The sequence below is a fragment of the Calidris pugnax genome, unplaced genomic scaffold, assembly GCF_001431845.1.
Source record: "Calidris pugnax isolate Ruff unplaced genomic scaffold, ASM143184v1 scaffold225, whole genome shotgun sequence".
Taxonomy (NCBI): Eukaryota; Metazoa; Chordata; class Aves; order Charadriiformes; family Scolopacidae; genus Calidris; species Calidris pugnax.
In genome coordinates this window covers 3,926,077-3,948,654 of record NW_015091072.1, presented here as the reverse complement: position 1 = coordinate 3,948,654, position 22,578 = coordinate 3,926,077, and the positions used below count along the sequence as shown (strand labels likewise).

Sequence of the window (22,578 nt, the reverse complement as noted above, 5' to 3'; positions counted from 1 at the left end):
ACAGCCCATTGGAAATAGATCTAAATCTTCAGGCTTCAATCTCTCACAATTGTCTAGCATAGGATTTCTTGTACCTTCTGAAACCCACAACATTGATCAATGTAAGAGAAAAAGGACAAAAGGAGACAGACGTGCTGGAGTGCAGATCACTGGGGCAAATTTTCATTTCCATACAAAAGCACAAAATATGTGTTTTCCAGCCTGTGTGCTGACACTTCGCTCTCATAGGCTTGGCTTTTATCAGCTGGAGCGGGTTCAGGTTAAGTTCTGATGAGATTCGAGCTGGTCCAGTGGTGCTTTCCCTGCCTGTGCTGTTGATTTTCATAGAGTGCCAGCATCTTGGCAACTTTCTGTGGTGCTGGTTTATGAATAATGCTGCATTACAAAAGAAATGGTATTGTCCTTTTCTTCAGATGTTACCCCTTGGCAATGAGAGCAAGGGCATTTATTCCCAGTGCAGCCAGCCTCCAGCCAAGCAAAGTGCTGGGATTACTTGGGAGCTGAACAGGGTTAGCAGTCAGACAATCTCGGCTCCGGATAAAAGATTTTAGAGTAGCAATGTTGTCTCGTTCTGTAAGTTCACAGTGGGTTTGTGTGTGGGAGTGCAGGGCACATGGGAATGGCGTTTTGCTAGCGAAGCAGGATTGCTCCTTTGTGTGGGAGAACTTGGAGAAAAAGCCAAGGACCAGGCGGGCAGCAGTAGCTTGCAGACCAAGCTTTCCCTGAGGTGATGTTCTCCGTGCAGTGTTGCAGGGCAGCCTGGCTCCTGAAAACACTGTATTTACAGGCAGGGGTAGAGATTCAGTTTTTAGCAAGGTCCAAGATCCTCTGTGTCTGACAGAAATCTCCTGGTACCCCTTGCTAGAAACAGCACAGTTGATCCTTACCTGGCAGGAGTAGAGGTTGCTGGCTCCTCTCCCGCTTTGTGCCCCAGTCATTAAAGTAGGATAGTTAATATTCATCTTGTCCTGAGCCTTTCTCATTCTGAAAGCATGCTAAAAAACAGCCGTAAGGGGATATTTCTCCTGCAACCGGAAGATCTAATTTATTAGTATGGTTATGACCGTAGCTATGGGTTGGGCAACTACACTGGGCTCTCTGAAAGCCCTGGCTGTGACCACAGCAACAGGACTGTCGTTCACTGGGGCAAAAGTGCACTAAGTCCCACCTCAGAGGTCAGTGCTGGGCAAGTCTGGTTGGCAGCAAGAGATCTTCTCTCTGCAGTTTTGGGGTGCTTTCCTTACTCTAGGTGGTCCAGCCTAGAGAAAGGCTGGAGTTCATTTGGTCCTCCCTCCCCTCCACTTTCTCCCGTGCAGATTGCCAGAACAATATTAGCTTTCTCTCTCCTGGTACCCCATCCATCCCCTGGATCCTTCCCTCCCGTGGCCCTTCCCCCAGCCCAGATCCACACAAAGGTGAAAAGGAAGGAGGCGCCGATGACTTTCCTGTATCTGCCAGCTTCCCTCTCCACCTCTGACGTGAATGAGGCCCTTCATGTGCTCCTCTTGAGCAAACACAGATGCTTTTGTTTTATGGGCTGGTGGGACGGGATGGAATTAATAAATCGGAGTGCCAGTGCTGTGCTGCCACATTCCTGCAATTTTAAGGCAAGATCACACACACCAAAAAAAAAAAAAGGCAGAAGCAAAATAGGCAATCTCTTCAGAGAGAGCTCAGATGCTTTGACTGTGACTCCTGCTTGCTGTCCCACTTGGTCTCCTGCTCCCTCTCTCTTTTCATTCCTCCTCTTCTTTCTCCTGCTTTCTCATCCCCGTTAGCCTCAGCTGTTCTGCTCTTCCCTCTCCTTTCCTCAGGAACCAGTTTCAGTCACACCTTGATATCTCACCTACACCCGTTTTTCTTCCCTTTACCTTCCTTCTGTCTGTGCTTCCCTTACCCCCACCCCACACTAAGGTGTGCCCAAGGCTTTTGCATTCAGGTATGAAGTTCAATGTCCCTTGTGCAAGCCCAACAGCCAGAAACACCTTGGCTCTTATATTGTGGACCAAAATGTCTCCTTTTGTACCTGCTCCCTCCTCCCTGCCTCAGTTTCTCCTCATAAGGAGGATGGGGCTGCCTGAGTGTTTCAATGAATGACTCTGGAGATAAAAAAAAGCACCAAGTGTTCCTCTCAGACATGGTCTTTAACAGTGTTCCTGTGAGTGAAATAATTAGATCCTGCCCCAGAACTGGCAGGCCCTCTTTCTCCTTGAAGGAAAACCAGAAATACTTTGCGAGGCTTTGCCCCAAATTAATTATTTTGAGCCAGGTAACAAGTGTTTAGCATCTCTACTTGGCAGCCATCAGGTGGTAAGGGGCTAGGAGAAAATCTTTTTTTCTCACCTATAATTAGCTAACTGTATGCTGGGCTTCAGGAGGGCAATGCAAACCGTGTGGTTAGTGTAAGCTACTGTCAAGGGGCTGAGACACTTTTTATTCACCGCAAGGGTTGTTTTTTCTCTAATGAGCTTAGGCACTTGAAAGTCATTTCCCCAGAGTGCTTATACATTGTTGTGCTTATCTTACCTGTGGGGGAACTGAGGCACTGAAGCAGGTGAAATGATTTGCCGGGATCCACAAACTTACGCATAGTTAAAGCCAGAAAAAGAACCAAGAAATCTTGTTTCACAGTTGAGTGCTTTATCCTCTGGCCTCAGAGGAGGCCAGCAAAGACCTTTATCTTGTTTAGATGAGTGGATAGCCATTCCAAGAGGACAAGGGTATCTTTCTGTACTAATATGTGTCTTAATGAGTCCTGTTGCTAAGCGGCTTCAGTGATAGATCATGCATCTTCTTCACTAAGCATTGAAATAATTTTTTAATCATTAAAGCTAATATAGAGTCCTCAGAAACATCCAAATCTCACAGCAGGGACTCAAATTAGCCAGCAAACAGAAACCAAATCCTGATTATCCCTGTGCACCTCTCCAAAGCCCACAGGCAGCCTCTGCTGAAGTCAAACACGAGCCTCGCTGAGCTGGATCTCAGGGTTGGGCAGGGCTGTCAGAGGCAAGCTGGCTCCAAGGTCCACAGCAAGTTTCTTTCCTCCCTCAGACATGTGTGCCAGCTCCTCATCTCTGTGGAGCAACAGGAAAGGCGGTAGGGGCGTTAACTCCAGGTAGCAGAGGTGTCCCCTTTAGAAGGGAGAAATTATTTGCATTTTGGCAAGTGCTATCAAGTGGCAGATCTCAGTCTGGTCAGCATTTCTCCCCCACCCCATTTGTTTTTCTCCCCTTGGAACCACCTCCTTCATCCTACTTCCATCAACCTCTTACAGCCTCTCTTTTGTCGATAATTAGATATATCAGGTGTCCTCTCCAATCCAGCTTCCTACACTGCCTTCATTCACACCTCTCCCCTCCACCATGGGATACCAGCACCTCTTGCACCGTAGCAGCCCATAGCCTTCTCCATTGCTCCTCCAGTAATCCCAGTGTGTTTCCCATTCTGGTTAGCAACCCTCATGCTGTTTCCTGTTTTCCTAAAACCTACAGCACTCAGCAGCATGTTATCAAATGATAACAGGAGCTTTCTCTACAACAGAAGTGATGTTTCTAACCTCCGTGTTAGACCAGGACTCTTGGAGCATTGAGGAAAGCACAACAAACCTCTTATTACTTGATATGCGTCAGCAGCTCTATTACAAGGGAAGGCACAGGACACTGCTAAGCACTTCACTGAGATCATCACCACTGAACCAGCAATGTGCCCTTGTTGCCAAGAGGGCCAGTGGAATCCTGGGCTGCATAGGGAATAGTGTGGCCAGTAGGTCAAGGGAGGTCATTCTCCCCCTCTACTCTGCACTGGTGAGGCCACAACTGGAATACTGCGTCCAGTTCTGGGCTCCCCAGTTCAAGAGGGACAGGGAACTACTGGAGAGAGTCCAGCGTAGGGCAACTAAGATGAGTAAGGGATTGGAGCAGCTCCCTTATGAGGAAAGGCTCAAGGAGCTGGGGCTCTTTAGCCTGGAGAAGAGAAGGCTGAGGGGAGACCTTGTCTACATTTAAAAGTATCTGAAGGGTGGAGGAGCCGGACTCTTTTCAGTGGTTTCCAGTGACAGGACAAGGGGCAACGGGCATAAGCTGGAACATGGGAAGTTCCATTCAATTATGAGGAAAAGCTTCTTTATGGTGAGGGTGACAGAGCACTGGAACAGGCTGCCCAGGAAGGTTGTGGAGTCCCCTTTTCTGGAGATTTTCAAGACCCACCTTGATGCAGTCCTGAGTGATGTGCTCTGGGCAATCCTGCTTTAGCAGGGGAGTTGGACTAGGTGATCTCCAGAGGTCCCTTCCAACTCTGACAATTCCGTGATTCCGTGACCTCTATGCTAAGAAGACTTTTGTGGGTGAATATAGTTTACCCCAAAGGCTTCTTTGGGAAAGAATAATTAGAAATTGGTCCTACCACCTCCAAGAGCACATTGTGCATGGCGCTTTTTTTTCTTGTCACCCTCTTGAGAGCAAATCTGGTACTGTTTATGTATCATGACCAGTCTCTCTACTTGCGCTTCCAGTCACATTAGCATGCTAGACAAACTCTGCACACTTCATCCCACCTAACAGCCTCTTCTGAGGGTGCTGCAGAGGACTCCCCTAGCTCTCCTGTGTCAACATCTACTCCCATTCAGCTGTAGAGAAGCTACCATCAGCAAGTTTTGTCCGTAGTCCAGCAAGTCCTGTAGCTGTTAAACAGTGGTGCATAATAGTCACTAGGCATCATTTCTGCTCTTATGTACTCCCTTCTGCATTGCACTTACCAGACAGATAAAATCTGGTACTAGATATTTCTCTCCAAACCCTAACATGGGTTCTGACCTGAGCATCAGGGCAAACACAAATGGCCTAGAGATTAGTTACAGCAGCAGAACCAGGAAGCCAGTTTTTTCCTTCTTCCTCCCCAAGAGGTTTTGGGATGTTCCCCCTGCCTAGGAACTGTTGCTGACCCTTCAGGGGTATTTTTTGGTAGAGCTGGTAAGGGATAGAAGTAGGCACGTTCACATGTGCATGTGGGAGGCTGGGAATGCCTCACCTGGCTTGTTGACCTTCACAAACATCCTCACAGAGAACTGCTTTTGGCTTCACCCTGCTGTAGCTCAGAAACACCAAGGTGCCTGTGACACTGAGGACACACTTGCAAAAGAACTGTTGATGGAAGACCATCATGCCAGGCACCAGCCAGAGATGCAAGGTGTGTGCATGCTTCCAGGGGCTTGGGGAGGAAGCGCATGGGGGAAACCGGATTGACCCCCAGAATCAGGAGAGATTCAGATCCATCTCTAACATTTACAGCAGCAGCGCATTTCTTGTTTCAACGAGTCTGCTCTTTGTCTGTTTCAGGCCAACCTGAGCTCACTTTGAAGTGAGCTCAAAGGGCTCTCAAAGTGCGGAGAAGGATTCAAAAAAAAAAAAGCCTAGTTCATCTCTCTTTCCAACCAGACGTACCTGGCCCTCAGTTATCCTGCCCAAGGCCAACCAGCAGCCCACGTGCACTCCCCAGCAGCCCTGAGTGTGGAGATGTAAGAGCTGGAGAGAGGCATCTCCCAGACTTTTCTTACTCTTATTTGTGCGAAGATCACACTCCAAGCTCAAGGGACAGAGAGAACAGGCAACTTACCAGCTTAGAGGGTAGCATCAACCCCTTATTGCATCCAGGTCAGGAGCAGCCTGAAGCACACAGATTCACAGGCAAGTCCACAAGTAGGATACAGCATAGGCTGGCCTCCCTCCCAAGAGAAGGTTTGTTAGACACCATGTGTAAAGACCACTTTCAGCCCAGGTTACTTTCATTTGCCATTAAGGAGCACAGCAGAGAACGATCCCTAGATAAGCGAGCCCTATGCTCTCACAAAGAGAGCAGAGTTTGTTTCTTGTGCTGTGAGCTCTTCTGCCCCCAGTTCCCTTGCAGTCTTCCTTGCCTTTCCAACAGACAAGCCTCTTCCATTTTAACAGTGCAAGAGCTGGAAAAACAGAAACCAAAACCTACATCTTTTCTTTCTGGTAGGAATGGATTGTTGTCAGAAAGGGGCATTTGGCTTTTGCTACTCCTCCGCTCCATTAGTTTGTCCAAATGCATCCATGCTTTTTCTACAAAGAAAAACTTCTTTCTGTCATGATGTAGGGTTATGTTTTGCCAGTGCCTAAGTTAGATATTTCATCTATTGTGCTGAGTGCTCCCCTGGCATTCCCAGAAGGTGAGAATCACATGTGGGTCTCTCGATCTCAGAAGCCCTGACACCTAATTTGGATGTGGCTCGTTTGTGGTCCAGAGTCAACAGCTTCCCTGTTAGGACAGGGAAGGACAGCAGGACAGCCTCATCAGGATGCTGGCCACTGTCTTCCTGCCCCTTCTTGCCTTCCCTCCCCTTCTCCCTTTTCATTTCACCTGCAGAAGGCAGGAGAATAAACACTGTAGCCCTCTGACTCTCTAATTCTCCTTCTGTTGTTTCTCTGACGCGAGCTGAAGCTCTAAGATCAGTTGTGGCATTTAAGGTACAAATCAAGCAGCAGACCATAACGTCTATCTATTGCAAAAGACAAGTCTCTAGGTGCCGCTTTATTTCTCCATTCTATGTTTGTTTTTAAAAGTGTCTGCATGACACTTGGATGCCGCACAGCAAGCGGCAAATCTAATGAGTGCTGATGATTTATTCGGAGGAAGAAATCAGAATTAGCATTTCGGCCCATCTCAGCTAGTTATGGAGAAAGCGCGTTTCACACAGCTGAGAGAGCAGCAACAGCAAAAATGTCCATCAAGGGGCCCAAAGGGGTGTTTCTCCTCTTTCCACTTCTCACTCAACCTATGCCTGCATGATGTGGTGGCAACTCCTCAGTGCTGACCAGTGGTCACTCTGTGTAAACCTGTGGGGCAGCCACCCATGAAAACGTGCTGCCCAAATTAGCATGATGCTTTTATTGATCATGTCATTCAGCCAGCATTCCCAAACACAAACTCCAGGGGATTGTTGTCCATACACCGCACACACCCTCTGCCCACGGTTTGTTTCCCTGTAATAAGGGACTCTGATTCTTCAGGGTGTCAGCACACACGTGTAACCATTAAAATGGCAGTATTTCCACAGGTTTGGGGAATAGAATAGATATCTTTAGCTACATCTGTGTTTTAAATGGCGTAATTGCTGTTCCACTGGTTTGCAGAGTGATTTCGGGAAAGCAGCTTCTCCTTTGGTTTCTTTTCCCCTCCCTAGGAGTCACTGGGAAGGCCAGCAAGGAAGAGCATTTCGACATTGCCTTTGAAAGTAGGAGGAAAACAAGCTGTCTAAATCAATCCAGAGTGTGCATTAGTGATAGTACGTTCCTCTGGAGGTCTGCATTTGATGTCATATTGACACACAGCTGAGATCAAAGCCCATCTCTGCATCTTGGCTGCTACCAGAGGAACGGCACTGGCCTTTAGGCCCTGTATCATTACAAGGAGCTTGTGATCAACGGGATATTTTCTTTCCCCCCCCCTGCCAAACAAGCACCTGTGAAATGTAATTATCCATCAAATAATGCCTTATGCCCTTTTCTCTGAACAAGTAATTCCTCTCCATCTTTGAAAATGTTCTGGAAGCAAATACTATGGGTTTTTTCCTTTCTGCTTTTGTAAGAAACCTGTGAAATGACAGCTCCCGTTCCCGCTGAACAGGCATCAGCTGTTAACTCAGTAGGGAAAGCTCTGGATGAAATGTGCAGATACTTTGGAACAATCCGGTATTGTTTTATGCTTCCTTAGAATTATTTTGCCTCCTCGTAAAAAAAAAAGAGAGCTTTTTTTTTTTCTTTTTTCCTGGATAATGCAGATATTGGGCTGATTCACGCTGATATGTTTGGAATGATTATTCTGTAATAGTCATCAGCGCCTAAAAAGGACCTGGGTTCTGCCAGAGCTCAGCAGCAGGGGAGAGAAGTCGACGTTTGAATAAGCCCCCGACTTCCCTTTCAAGAGCGGATAATTCCAAGCAGAGAGGTCTCTCAGGAGAGAGCTGGCTTTCTCAGGAGACATCTGGTACCTCCTGCTTCTGTTTGGGCCTGAGCTGCCAATCTTTCTCCGGGTATTTCTGGCACCCCTGGATTACGGCTCTGCAGTGCAGATGCAGAGAAATGGGGACGGGGCGGAGGGCTGTGTCCCTCTGAGTCACAGCCCACCCTCGATAAACCTCAGGGGGACGGGAAGGCAGGGACGGGTCGCACGGGTCGATCATGAAGGGCGTTTGGGTCTGGGCTGATTAAAAATAGCCTGGTTTAGACCTCCTTTTGCAAGCTCCGGAAGGCTTCCTGCATAGCTGGGCTTTGCAGCCAAGTTCAAGGTCTAGTCTATATCCGAACTGGGTTATCTCTGTTCCTGCTGATAGCCCAGATAGTGCCTGGATACCCTTGATCTACCTGGGTGTAGCAGGCTGAGCCATGCGCCGTCTCAAAAGTATTGGCTCCCACGGGACCCAGCCAGCAGATTTAATTAGCTTCGTCAATGTTTCTTTTTTGTTTTCTGGTGTGGTTTTTTTTTTGCCTTTTTTTTTTTTTTTTTTAACTGGGGAACAAAGCTCTGTATAAAGCGTTACCCTCCCCCACTCCATGCTGCTCAGACACAAGCCACACACCTGGGATGAGGATGCTCTCGGGAAAGGCTCCATGCCAAGCTGTTTAAGGACCAAGGTTGGAGGAAGATGCTTGACTTGGGTCCATGCGGGCGGTGGAGGGATGTTGGGGGTGTGCAGCCTGTTCCCCAGGGACAAGGCTGGTTTCTGAGCTGAAGTAAATGCAGTCCCATATGGCAAAGGGATTGGAGCTGGCAGGGAGAGGATGAAGCCTTTCTTTACATCTGAGGAAGAAGCGCGGGGGCTTGGGAAGGGCGGCTGTTTCGCTGAGAGTGACTCACTTCCCTGGGAAGTTGTGTCCACAGGAGCCCGCGCAACGAGTGACAAAGTATAGATGGGGCTGAACCTTGAAACCCCACAGCTGCTGGTAACTCCACTCTTCCTGCCCCGGGGAAGGACCTGGCCGTCCTTCCCCATATTGTTTTATTATTTGTAGTTCTCTGGGGTTTGTCTCTCCAGGGGGCTCACTTAATTTTGCCTCACCCTGTGTTCCCACAAGCGGTAGGGAGATGCCCATCTCATTCAGACGGCAGGCGTCACTTGCCCAGAGCCATTTGTGAGGTCTGTGGCAGTGGGACAATTAAAACCCCGAGCAGAAGAGCACCCTTCCACCTTTGGACAGGACTACAGTGGCCTGCATTGCCTGTGCGACTGGGAGGGCAAGATCCCGTTTCTGGGTCTAGGAAAGAACCTTTCCCTTCCCTGTTCCATCATAAACATTTACCTTCCTAGAAAAAAAAAAAATAGTCATCCTTCTTTATGTTTCTTCTTTTCTCCTCTGCTTTTCAGCCACCCAGTTCCAGCATAGTTGAGGGGAGAAATTGCTGCTTATTGAGCAGAAAACCAAATCTCCCTTTTTCCCCTTCTGTTTCCCACCCCCCCAAGGAATACAGCTGGATGTTAACCCTCAGGCGCTGTCCTTCAGATCTAGCCTGTCCTTTCTGTGCTACATCAACGCCATTCCTACATTCCTCCAGAGGACTTCCACTGCTGAGAAATGTCCTGTTGTGGCTGTGTTTTCACAGTAATTACCCCTGCTTATCCCAGAGCAGTAACCCGTTCCACCCACTTGCGTGGTTCCTTGAATCCATCCTCCCACCTCCTTGTGCACATCTGGGACGGGCAGGAGGCTGCCTGGTGGGGGGAAGAGCTGCAGCATCTTGGAGTGTCTCAGTTCTAAACAGTATTGAAGTTTCATCTGAAGGCTCTGACGGGCCCGAGGGAACGTGAGGAAGAGGGGACAGCAGCTTCCTGCGGATTTCAGCAAAGCAGAGACAGAGCCGTTGCTGATCGCCACAAATACCGGCGCTGCCATGAATTATGCATTCCTTGTTTAAAGAGAGGTCGCTCTCATCAATAATTGAAAGCTCCCTGCTCTGCCTTCAGCATCGCATCTCCCACACCGGGAGTTAGGGAACTCATGAAATCTGCATGGACTTCCTCAAGGTGGCTAGGGGCTGATGGGGAGAGGTAGCGAAACGCCAGCGAAACAAACCAAAAACCATCCTGACAGTTTTAGTGCATGAAATTAAAAGCCATCTGAACCTGCTGGCAGCTCTGCTCCAGTTCTGCCCCTCTCTCCTCCCCTCTCTCCTCCTGGGTACACGCAGAACAGTAGGCTTGCAAACAGGGTACAAACCAAGATTAGGGGCTGTTTCTTGAAGCTTTTTTGGCTCTGCTAGCTGAAACTAGCTTGCTTTGGGTGCTTGCCTAGAAAAGTCTCTGCAGTGGATGGCGGGATGTTCCCAGGAGACAGTTTGAACTGTGAAGTTTGTCCCTCTGGGAAGATAATAATCTTTAAAGTCTGTGTCTCAGACTACAGACATACAGTCCTGGGCTTGGGGTTGGTCCAGCATTCAGGGTCTTGTAAGCCTGGCTCAGACAGTCTGGTTGCCCTGAACCAGAGGCTGCAAAATCATCTTTTTTGCAGAGCAAACTTTTTGAAAGGTGTGGTTCTCATGCTGAATTAGGTGAGAGGAGGGCAGAACTGAGACCTCACATCAGAGCTACCAAAGCCTGTGTGATTCTGACCGGTTTTCTGAGTTATCAAAGAGGATGTAAATTGAGCAGCTTTTCGATAAGGCTACAGAAAAATTGCAGGCACCTGAGCTCACACATCAGCCTATAAACCCCAGTCCGATGGGCCTCTCAGCTTTCACCTTTCTCTACCATTTACCCAACACATCCTTTCGAACTACTCCGCAACTCAGGGAGAAAGTCACATATGTGACCTCTTAAAGTTGTGTCTGAGCAGTGAGGCTGCCTGGGTTGTTCTCCAGCCTGGGCATCCTTATCCCTCTCCCAATATCTGAGCTGCCCTGCTTGTCACAAATTGTACCCTGTGTTGGTAGTTAGTCAACAGCAGGTGAAGGGATCAGTCACACACGATGCTCTGAGCCTCAGCCTTTTGCTTCTCTTCAGCATCAGTTTGGGGCATCTGAGCTGGGGCAGGGCTCTCCCCCCTGTGTGCTTCTCTCATTCTCTTCTCCTGAATCCTTTCAGATTAATGCTCTCTGCAGCAGCACGTGAGCTTAAACGGAGATGGGATGCTGTTGTGTCCCGGGAATTGAGAAGTCTGACAAAGCAATGTGAAGTGAGAGTAGTACAAGAAACATTTTGTCCCTATCATAGTCAGCTTTGTGGTCTCTGTGTGTGTGTTTGTTTATTTTTTAATGGAGAACAGAAGATTGATGGATGAAATTAAGAAGAGGGATGTGTAATTGGAAAACAGCTCAAGAAGGCTACAGGCAGCATATTGAAGGCATCCATCAAAGATCCAGCTAATGTTGTTACGGGTGTGTAACACAAACAGGGACTGCAGGAGACACTAAGAAAAAAAAAAAAAAGAAAAGGGAAGACAAAGGGGAATAGGCAGGACAGGGGAAATAGCAAGGGAGGAGAAGAGCCAGCAAGAGAGTACAATCAATAATATTTGTATGTTACGGGTGTGTAACACAAACAGGGACTGCAGGAGACACTAAAAAAAAAAAAAAAAAGAAAAGGGAAGACAAAGGGGAATAGGCAGGACAGGGGAAATAGCAAGGGAGGAGAAGAGCCAGCAAGAGAGTACAATCAATAATATTTGTATTGCTGTCGCATCCAAAGGCTCCTGTTGGGCTCAGTGCAGGACTGTACAATCACATTAAGAGACAGTCCCTGCCCTCTACAGCTTAAACCCAGGAATTACGGGATGGTCGCTGGAGATGGGTTTAGATGATCACAAAATTTTCTTCTGATCTTGAATCTCACTTAATAGGATCTACTCTGAATGGGTTTAAAGGCAGAAGGAAGGTAGCTGATTGTGCCAAGAATACACATGGTAAGGCCCGCCAGCCAGGCTTGCAATTAATCTGAACCACTTAGGGAACTTTGTTTTTAATTATAAAAAGTAGGTAAAACTATGTGCAGTAAACCTCCATAAGCCCCACCGGGGCCATCAGCAGCTACCCAGAGGCATTGGCATGTGACTGGGTTTTAATGCAGTGTTTTCAAAAGGATGGTCTGATGCTTTAATGGACCCCTTTGCGGGAGATATTTCATGCAGGGTGGATATTAAGAAAATGCAAAGGTCCTTTGTGTGGGGAAGGAGAGAAGATGAATGCTAAAATTATTAGTATGCCAGGGGATTCCTCTACTCCTGGAAACAGGGAAGAAGAGGAAGTCTTGGGGACCACGAAAAGGCAGGTGAAAGATGTAAAGGAACAGAGAAGAGCACAAGCATGATGGATGCAGGGGGCAGCAGTGGGGGGGGAAAGGTAAGGTTTTAAAGAGAAAATAAAGTATTCCAAGACAGATTTTCTGTAAATGGGGTAAAAGTCAGACACCTCTGTGAGGTTCACAAGTGACCTGGTGCTTTATGCAGGGATTAACTTCTTCAGGATTACATGCTTTGGAAAAGCAATAGGGAGAAGGTGCATGTAGAAATAAATGAGCAAGGAGCACCAGGGGAGTTGCACACACAGGCAGCATCTCTCCTTGTTTGCAGTGTTCGGGAAGCATGATCAGGGCTGGCTGTGAGGAGGAGGAGGAGGAGAAAGAACTAGAAAGGGAATTCGTTAAAGCTCTTCTAACTCTGATCCACTCTCCTCGGTGCTCTCCTGGTAACACAGCTGCCACCGCCGCCTCCTCCTCTCCTTCCCTCCAGAAGCGACCTGAGCGCGCAGCAGTGGCAGGCCCGCTGCATAGAGACTCTGCCTGTATAATTAAGGGCTTTTATTAAAGGAAGAAAAAAAGAAAAAACACTGGCTGCCTGGCTGTAGTGCAGGGACATTGGTAATTGCAAGCATACTAGAGGAAGCAAGGAGCTGTGATGACCCCCAGCCCGGGCCCAGGTGGACCTAGGTGTCTGCTGCTGCTACAAGGCAGTGCAAAAGCTCTCCTTGGATTTCTTTGATGGCTTTTTCTGTTCCTGTGGCCCCAAGTGATGGGAAGCTTTGCTGTGTGCTGCTAGGCTGGTAAGGGAAAGGATTTTCTGGAGAGAAAGCAACCCCTGCTGTGGGTATCAACGTCCTGCCTTGTGTCTAGCCTAGATCTGGGGCTTACCAAACACCTACATTTTCAACACTAAGGCTTGAAGGAGATTCTTGTACCTGGCCTGGACCCAGCTATCAGAAAGCAATGAGGTTATGCAAAGCCAGCATGTTTGCTGCACAAGGCTCTTGCTGGCATCAGCAGAAGACTCCCACGTGCCCCTGGCCACACATTGCTTGAAAGTAGAGAAACGGCCAGCGTGGTGTTCCCTGAGTGAGGAGGCTAGAAGCATTAGAGATTATAACCACAAATGGTTGGTTTGGGGACCAGTGGAGATAAGTTCCCTGGAGGGATTGCTCCAGCATGGTACTTTCGGTGTCTAACACAGAATGAGCTCACGTTGCAGCAATTTCCTTAATAGGGCTTGTAAGTATCTACTTGCCTGCCAGAAGACTTGCTGAGATATGCTAGTCTTTTGTCAGATTTTGCTGAAATGGGTTTGATAGTTATTGGCAGTAGGGCACTGATGAACCCTGCGACCGCATAATCCTTGTTTTGTCAGGAGAACAAGGTAAAATGTCAAGGGATAAAATTAAAGACAGGTCCCAAGAAAGATTAATTTAGAATAGCATCCACCGATACATTCCAGGAGTACCGTGTGGCTGCTGTCACTGCAAAGCAGAGCCCTTTTGGACCAGTAGTCATGTTTCTTCTCACACGACTCTCTAAGGCTGAAGCAGGGCAGTCCTTCCCCTTTGGACAGATGAGGAGTTGCTGAGCCCAAATCCCACACAAGGAATTTCGTTTGCACTCAATGTGCATGTCTCCCTTTGAGGACCTTGGTTTTAGACGAACGGCCTTCAGTACACCTAGGAGGTCCCTGGCAGTGTAGGAATTTAAAGCCAACCAGTTTGAACCTGCTTTTCAGTGCCTATAGAAGAGCTGGGGAGGGACTCTTTGCCAGGAAGGGTAATGATAGGACAAGGGGAAACGGTTTTAAATTGGAAGAAAAAAGATTCAGATTAGATCTCAGGAAGACATTTTTTACTATGAGGGTGGTGAGACACTGGAACAGGTTGCCCAGGGAAGTTGTGGATGCCCCATCCCTGGAAGTGTTCAAGGCCAGGCTGGATGTGGCCTTGAGCAACCTGCTCTAGTGAGAGGTGTCCCTGCCCATGGCAGGGGGGTTGGAACTAGATGATCTTTGAGGTCCCTTCCAACCCAAACCATTCTATGATTCTCTGATTCTATGATTCTATGCTTTCCATCCTTAGTGTCAGGGTGATGCCATCACCCTCTTCCCTCAAATTGCCTTCAGCCTAGGAGAGCAAGAGGGCCTGGTGGGGCCGTGCCATTCAGCAGCTCTCCAGTTCCCAGGGCGTGTGACTGTAGTTTCCCAACAGAAATCTCTCTGCGGGAGGATTACGAAAGTTTTATGCTCCCTCTGGCCTCCTAGTGTGCATCGCTGCGGTAGTGAGAAAGTCCACCAGGAGAAATATTTGGCGTCACAAGGGCAATCCAAGAGGAAACAGATTACAGATGTTACCAGGAGGGAGAGGGGAAGAAAATCCAGCTATCGGACATCAGCCAACCTATTTGGAGTGATAGCAGAAAGTCCTCAGATGGTAACAAGAAACTTTTCTTTGTACCAGTCAGTGTTTCCATGGGCTGCTGTTCCGCAGCAGCAGAAGTGGATCCCTCTTTCTGGAGCACTGCTTTGGTTGCTGGTATGTAATAACAGTATGAAGAGGTTTTGTACCCAGAGAGGGACCACAGCAGAAGCTAGAAGCTTGGAGGAGAATGTTCCTGGCAGTATGCCATAGTCATACAGAAGGCAGCACAACCACTAGACAGTCCCATCTGATGTAGGACTTTCAGAAGTCATCTCTGGGATGTCACGCTCATAGGAGTTACTGCGCACACGTTCTTAAGGGCCCTTCAAACAGGTGAGTCAGAACTGGGATCTCATCACACCATGACATAGAGCAGAGTTATGCCCAGGGATAAGTGGTCTGCAATTGATGTCCCAATACTTCGGTCTGTATTTTCCAAACTGATCATTAATGTTAGATACTTTGTTGAAAGCATGGATACCTTGAGAAGCCATGGATCTAGTTTTCAGATTGACTGCTCATTAATCATATTATCTATGGTGCTCAATAATTGTGAAAAGTCAAGCTCAGGACTACTGCACCTTGAACCATCTGTAAATAAGCCACCCCCTGTTGATGATTATTCCTGATACGTTTGTTCTTTATTTCTCTTTATTTTCTTTTAGTTCCTCTCACCTTATAGAAGGAGTTTCAAAAGCAAATGTTAACTGTTGCAATTCCTCAGATGTCATGATCATGTACATTACAGAAATACTAAGAAAGAAAGTCTTCTAAAGTCTGTGATTTAAACTAAATGCTGCAGGGCAGTGGCCAAACACTGCAAGCCAGGAGTAGAAAAGGGTGTGGAATAATTAAATTTTCAGCAGGCATCACCAGCACTGTGGAATGACCAAGGCAGGGATTTTGTGGAGAACTTAGTAGGTGATAGCACGCATCATTGATTGCCTCAATGCACCTGCATAAGGAGGATGGAATTAAACCTGCAGGAATGAAAGAGGTGCTGGCTATCCTGAGGATCCCTGACATTTTCTGTTTTGACCACTTGCACATGCAAGAACACAAATCTTGCACAGTTTTAAAAAAATCTACAAAAGGAGCAAATTAAATGGTAGCCACAAAACTCAGGAATGAATACCAGCCCCAGGGAGGGGGCAAGTAACAGTTCTCTCTGGCTTCAGAATCAGCAACATGGATGATCCTGAGTCAAGGACAGTGGGTTCCTCATGGGGCAGCGGGAGGTTCTTTATAGCAACATAAATAGATAAAAGCTGCTATTCAATAGCACAGGAGTTGGCCAGGGCAACTGGATAATGGCTCAGGCCCGCAATGTTAATGGGGCTCCTTGTAAACTTACACTTAGACAAATGCTTTGCTGGTTTGGTGCCCAACATTTATCATGCCTCCCTCCAAGCGAGCCAAACTCAGCCCATTAGTTTGGCCTCTAGACTTACCGTCCTAAAGTTTGTGGTGACTGATATTTCAGAGACCTTACACTTTTTTTCTGCTCTGAAAGGTAGAGAGATGCCTGGGCATTGGAAGCTCTCTGCAGCATGCTGAGGAGACGTAACCTTCTTACCACGCTCCTGATCGCCTTGCCATGGGCTCTTCTCCTAACCTTGTGGCACCAGTATCCAACCACCCGCTACCTCAGCCTGCTGAGAAGTAAGTGCACGAGTTCTGCTGTCAATGTGCTGATGGTTGTGATGATTGCTGGTGCAAACCCTTGGTAGGAGATGCTGTCTCATGGGATGGGTTAAACAAAGACAAACTTGTCTGAAGACCTCCTTAGGGTTTGCCTGCAGCAGGCACACAAACTATTCTTACAAGCACTTTAAATATGCACCTTAATGCTTGCTTTGGGGAGAGGATGCTGATTTGCTGAGCACTGACTCCAGACAGATGTGTCCCCAGCCACGCCCCGGGGAGGAGGCAACCCAGCAGTGATTAGTTCTCTAACATCTTTTATCTTCTTCTTCCTTCCTTCCTTTTGTCCCAGAAGAGACAGATGAGAACGTGACCTCTAAAGCTCTTCTCAATGGTACATCTGCACTGAGAGAAGAAGGCCTCCCATCATGCATTCGGCAGCAGCAAAGCATAGGAGCAACGCCTAAAGTCATCCAGAATTATGTGTACTCCAGGCCTCCCCCATGGTCAGACACCCTGCCGACCATCTTCGTTATCACCCCTACCTACACTCGGCCAGTGCAAAAAGCTGAGCTGACCCGTCTGGCCAACACCTTCCTACACGTACAGAACCTGCACTGGGTGGTAGTGGAGGACTCACCCAGGAGGACCAACCTGGTATCCAACCTGCTGGAGAAGGCAGGGCTCAACTTCACCCATCTCAATGTGGAGACGCCCAAGAGTTTGAAGCTGGGACTGTCCTGGATCCCATCCCACACCCCAAGGGGGACACTGCAGAGGAACCTGGGGCTGCACTGGCTGAGGGACAGCTTCAGCAACACAGCACCACCAGAAGGGGTAGTGTATTTTGCCGATGATGATAACACCTACAGCCTGGAGCTCTTTGAAGAGGTAAGAGCAGTAAAATTACACGGGACAGAAAATCAGGATACAGCTGCAAAGCCTCTTAAGGCTAGATGCTCTTGCAAAGACCTCTAAGATAGGGCTACCACGTGGAATTTCACCATCAACTGGGAGACAAGGGTTCTGGCATGCTGCCTAGAGCCTTTCCTTGCCTGCCCTGCACTCAGTGGGAGCTGGCTACAGGGCAGATGCAAACCTATAGTTATGCAAACCCAGTAGCCATGCTCTAAAGGGCTGAAAGAGCAAAGAGCACGTCTATCATGGTGTAGGCTGCAGACACAAATAGCCTCTCACACGATGTTGCACCAGCTAGAACCCCTTTTGCCAGGGACCAGAGGATATACACTCTGGAATTTATACCTCTCCTCAGGGAGAGCTGACCTGATTTAAATAAGGACTGAAGACAAACTTCTGGCAAAGCATGAATCTGCACTGTTGTAGGGGTGTGATGGGTAGGGGATGATGGAAAAGTTGACTGACTTTTTAATTCACCTTTTCTCCTTGGCTGCCCTTCTGTACTCTGAGTTCCAGCCACCACAACAGGGCTGTACCCCTGGGATCACAGAAGCTTGCCCAGACTTCTGCTGGAAACCTGGCTTTTGTGAGATGCCAAGTCTGTATTGTAAACTTTCAAAAAAATGATTATTCAGTAAACTCCCTTGTCACCAATTTAAGCCAAACTGTACTGCACCACTTGAAACACAGAGCTATGCATCGGAACACATTTCTATTTTTCAGCATTTTTTCTATCTCTGTTAAGCTCATCCTTTCCTATTTCTTTCCAGGTCCCTTCTGACAATTTCAATAAAGCCCCACTCTTTTAGGCAGTAGCCATGGATGGAAGAACAAGGGTGGGGGGAATTTGCAGTAAATGAGGACAAAGACGCATCAGTCAGGGAGGGAGATTGCTTGCATGAGGGTGAAGTTGGAGTGAGTGGAGCTGCAGGCCTGGTAGAAGTTGTTGGGCATTTACAAAAAACGATAAAATTTTACAAAAAATGATAGAAGTTCAGATGAGATCAGAAAACCAAAGGTTTTCCGTCTTCTGAGGAACTGAACGTGGGCAGGGAAAAGCAGTGAGTTTGGTGTTCAGAGAAGAAGGTGCTCAAACAGTGGGAAGGCAACGGGGGAGGAAAGGTGGCAAAGAAAGCAGAAGACGGCACACTAATGGGTTGGGACAAACCTCGCGGGGTTGAATTCTCACAGAACTGTTCCTTCCTGGCACACAGATGCGCTACACCAGGAGAGTGTCGGTCTGGCCGGTGGCTTTCGTTGGGGGGCTGCGATATGAATCCCCAAAAGTGAGCCCAGCAGGGAAGGTGGTGGGCTGGAAAACCGTCTTTGACCCTAACCGGCCCTTTGCTATTGACATGGCTGGATTTGCTATCAGCATCAAGCTGATTTTGGAGAAGCCTCAGGCCAGTTTCAAGCTGGAGGGAGTGAAAGGAGGCTACCAGGAAACCAGTCTGCTGAAGGATCTAGTGACTATGGACGGGCTGGAGCCCAAAGCAGCCAACTGCACAAAGGTGAGTAAGGACAAGAGATCCTGAAGATACGTTTTCCTTGCTGGATCCTGGCTGCTTTTGCTGCCTCGTGCCATGTTCCTTTCATTTCCACTGTGCCTGCCCTGTGCTGGTGCATGTCAGTGCCAAATGGTGCTGGGAGAGACTGGCAGAGCCTGCCAAGTGCTTCAGAGATGGGAAGCTCAGAGAGCAGGAGGAGCAATTAGTGCCATGCACTCTAACTGTGTTAATAACGAGCCTCAGCTGTACAGTTTGCACCCACACTGCTTCTCCAAAATCCAGGAGGACTGGCAGAGGGTTCAGTCCAGGGTTTTGGTCCATAATGATCCTTCCCCCTTCTCACTGTTTCATGCTCCTGTGAAGTCTCTCCCAGGTTCAACCCCTTTGAATCAAATGCTTCAAACAGCTGCAAGCCCCGGGTTGCTGAGGATCCCACCCGATGGATGCACTGCTCTCAGTGTTTCCATGGCATCCAGAGCCCCTGATCTCTTTGTGATTCCCTCTAGGTGTTGGTCTGGCACACAAGAACTGAGAGGCCCACTCTGGTTAACGAAGGCAAGCGTGGATTTACAGACCCCAGAGTAGAGGTGTAAGCAGAGAGCCAGCTCCAGGGTGTGAGTACCCTTCTCTTTATTGTTTGGGGCAAGGCAAATTATCTGTACCTGTTTCCTTATTGATGCTATTATTTCCGCAAAGGCTGCCTATATGACTGTTTCAGTAACTCCCTTACCGTGCCACCCTTTGCACAAGAGATCCTCATTTTTACCAACTTACAGCTTGCATTTCATACTCATTCAAGCCTCCTTGCAGTCCATATGGAAGCTTCGCCTGCATAGAGACAAAGTGGCAGAATAATCCTGTGGTTTCACTCAGTAATAATGACAAGCCAAATTCCTTGCTCCCCATTTTCTGCCTCCAAATTCTCTTCCATGTGGGAGTTGTCCTACAGTGTGTGGAAGGAGATCACACTCCTGCAGACGAGCTCTTCCCCAGCAGCCCTGCCACTTCTGAAGTGCTTCATGCATCCACCTTCAGCTTTTATCCTGCATAAACAACTGTGGTGTGGGCGCAGCAGGGAAAGGCTGATGGGACACTTAGACGACCTCAAAACAGGAACCAGCAAAGAGCAACCTACACAAACTCTCACACAGTTCGAGAGGCTCGGTACCAACATTACCAGACCTAGGAATGCATCTGCTGCTGAGGAGAAATATGGAAGACACTAGCAGTGCCTTTGTGATACACAGAGCCAGGTTCAGCAGCAGGATGGGGGACTATGGCAACCACCACAGTTGAGGGCAGGGATGTATCAGAGATCTGTGGTACGTTCTTAGAAGTAGAGATTGATGAAGAACAGGCTTCAGAGGAGCTATGACCTGCCGTGCCCTGTGATCCCAATGCCTGCCCTTGGCAGACTCCTAGCCCAGAAGTCCCAAAAGAATAAAGGTATCCAATTTGGGAGTAGCCAGCTTTTTCTGGAATGACTCATACCTGTGGCAGGATACAGGATGCTCAATGATTAACTCCTGCTTTGGGAGATATACCAGGGCTGCTTTCAGTCCTGACCCCAATATACACCTCAGCTCAGCTCTAGCAGTAGAAATAAAACTGACAGCATTTATACAGGCAGTCATGAGTATTTAAACTCCTGCACTGATCTGCTGTGTGCATTACTAGTAGCTGCCTCCTGCATTTGCACATCACCTCACCATCTCTGAGTGACAGCCGTACAACGTGCAAAGCAATCCCAGTGCCTGCACACCCAGCAGCAAATGGGAGGGATAGGATTCAGTTGCCTAAACATAGACACCTGGTGCCACCATAGGGACCCTGGGGTAGCCTACCTGGCCTTCCTGTAGGGCACAAACTCTGTATCATACCTGCCAACTTTTTATTAATATCTCAGATATCCTAGCCACCCATAAATGATGCTAGACACCTATGCTTAGGCAGAAGCCCCTCTTTTAACCTGTGCTTCTGTGAAACCCCTCATTTTACATACCCACTCGTGCTGGGTCTGCAGTAGGCTAAAGCTACGATTCCCCAAACTCAGCTCTTAAGGATTCAGAATGCAGTTAACTGGTCTGGAGTTAGCACTTACTTTGTAAAGGATGAGCAGGCTAATAAAAACTCCAACAGATTCGACCTGCCTTGCCTACTTGATAGAGGGGAGGTTGACCACTCCACTGCAGATTCGGTGTGTGTGGATGGGATGTTTTCATAAATGTGCTGTTTCTGTATCGGCGCTTTTGTCCTCACCCTCTCTCCCCAGCCAAACACTCAGCCATCGTCCATAAGAAATGCCACACACCTGCTGTGGACTCTCATGGGAATGGCTCCCCGTATGTTTTTTGTTGTGAGAAAGGGAAGCCACAACCAGTCTGAGAGATCAAGATACTGCCACCCATTCACATGCACCCTTATCCAGAGTCATCCTCTCAGGGTGCTTTCAAGCCAGTCTCTCGATTCAGCCAGCTCTGTAGGCTTTGAAGGAGCTTTCCACTTGCATTAACAGAAAATTTGACTGCAGTTCCATCTGGACCACCGGCTGCCACGTGGGGCAGCTGCTCTGACCGGCCAAGTGGGCAGGTGGTATCCACTCCAGGAGACACCTGCAAGGTAAATTGCTTGACTGGGCAGTCAAGCAAAATCATTAAGATTCCCCCCGTTAAAGTTTTCAATTGAGATCTCTGCTGATGCCTGTGGCGTTTTGGAGCTCCTGAGGCTTCAGAACGTTGACAGACATGATCTAGATAAGCCAGCGCTGAGAAAAAAAAAAGAGGTAAAATTGCTCCCCTGAGGATGTTCTGTTCTTAGACACAATAGGGAGAATATTTCTGTCTTTCCCTCCTGGCAATTAGTCCTCATTGAGGATCATATCAAGCCAGTCAAGTCCTAGACCTTCCAGAGGCCTCTTTCCCCTTCAGCGCCTGCAGAGGTGAGCCAGGCAGCCATTGCTTGGTGCAGGATTTGGTGCTCTGTTGATCTCTAGTTGGACCACTTGCATGGGTGCTTGGCACACGTGCCTTTTTGATGGATTGCCACAGACACAGTGTAAAGGGACCTGCTGACCACGTGAACTGTGAAGATGGGGCTGCAATGGGTGCTGCATAAATAGCAGTTATTTTGTCCCAGCTGAGGTCCACGCTCTTCCTTGCCCGCATTCCCACCACCCTTAGCCATGTCCAGCGGATTCTGGGAGAGAAAACTCTTCGCACCGAATCAGCAAATCTGCAAGGGGGAGCAATAAGACACATCAGGGTTTAGCTTTTAATGAGAGGCAAAAAAAGGAAAAAGAAGAAAAAAAAAGGAGCTCAACTTTTAACCAAGGGAAAGTGTTTTTCTTTTCTGCGCTAGAAATTCTGATTATTTTTTTTTGCTGCCCTGAGCACCACTAGGCAGGATCTGAGATGTGCTGGGACTGAGGATTGGGCGTGAGAGCCTCAGCTACTTCCCCAGCCTCTCCATGCAAAGTGGGGGAGCAGGAGGGGCAAAAAGGGGATCTCTGAGCCCATCTTCAGCTGGATAAAGGCTTTCACTGCAGAGATATTGTGGAAAATAGCTGTAAGCCTGCTCTCTGAGAAACACTGTGGGACTTCTCATGCAGAGTAGGAAGGGGAATGTAAAGGACGGGGAAAATCCTTGGGATTTGTCTGTATTGCAACACGGGCCACAGAGCAACCAAAGCTATCGCAGCTTATGCCCCTGCCTAATCATATTGAAACTCCCTTGAAACACAGACTTTGGCTTCTGAGAGCAGGGGATGGAAATTAGTTTCATTTTATGTGAAACACAGACTTTGGCTTCTGAGAGCAGGAGGTGGAAATTA

At 48.1% G+C, this 22,578-nt stretch overlaps 1 protein-coding gene across 3 annotated transcripts in view; it reads left to right on the top strand.

Annotated features, from left to right (window-relative positions):
- The window catches only part of LOC106896931 (galactosylgalactosylxylosylprotein 3-beta-glucuronosyltransferase 1-like), a 31,231-nt gene that overhangs the window by 4,639 nt on the left and 4,014 nt on the right, over positions 1 to 22,578 (top strand). Inside the window, exons 2-5 of one of the 3 annotated variants that reach the window (XM_014957252.1) lie at positions 16,193 to 16,341; positions 16,679 to 17,214; positions 18,456 to 18,752; positions 19,256 to 19,363. In XM_014957252.1, the coding sequence (XP_014812738.1) occupies positions 16,230 to 16,341; positions 16,679 to 17,214; positions 18,456 to 18,752; positions 19,256 to 19,342 (1,032 nt within the window). In that variant the 5' untranslated portion in view covers positions 16,193 to 16,229 and the 3' untranslated portion in view covers positions 19,343 to 19,363. Of the gene's footprint in view, positions 1 to 16,192; positions 16,342 to 16,675; positions 17,215 to 18,455; positions 18,753 to 19,255; positions 19,364 to 22,578 lie in introns of all 3 variants that reach the window. The other 2 variants (XM_014957251.1, XM_014957250.1) reach the window with 2 other exon arrangements.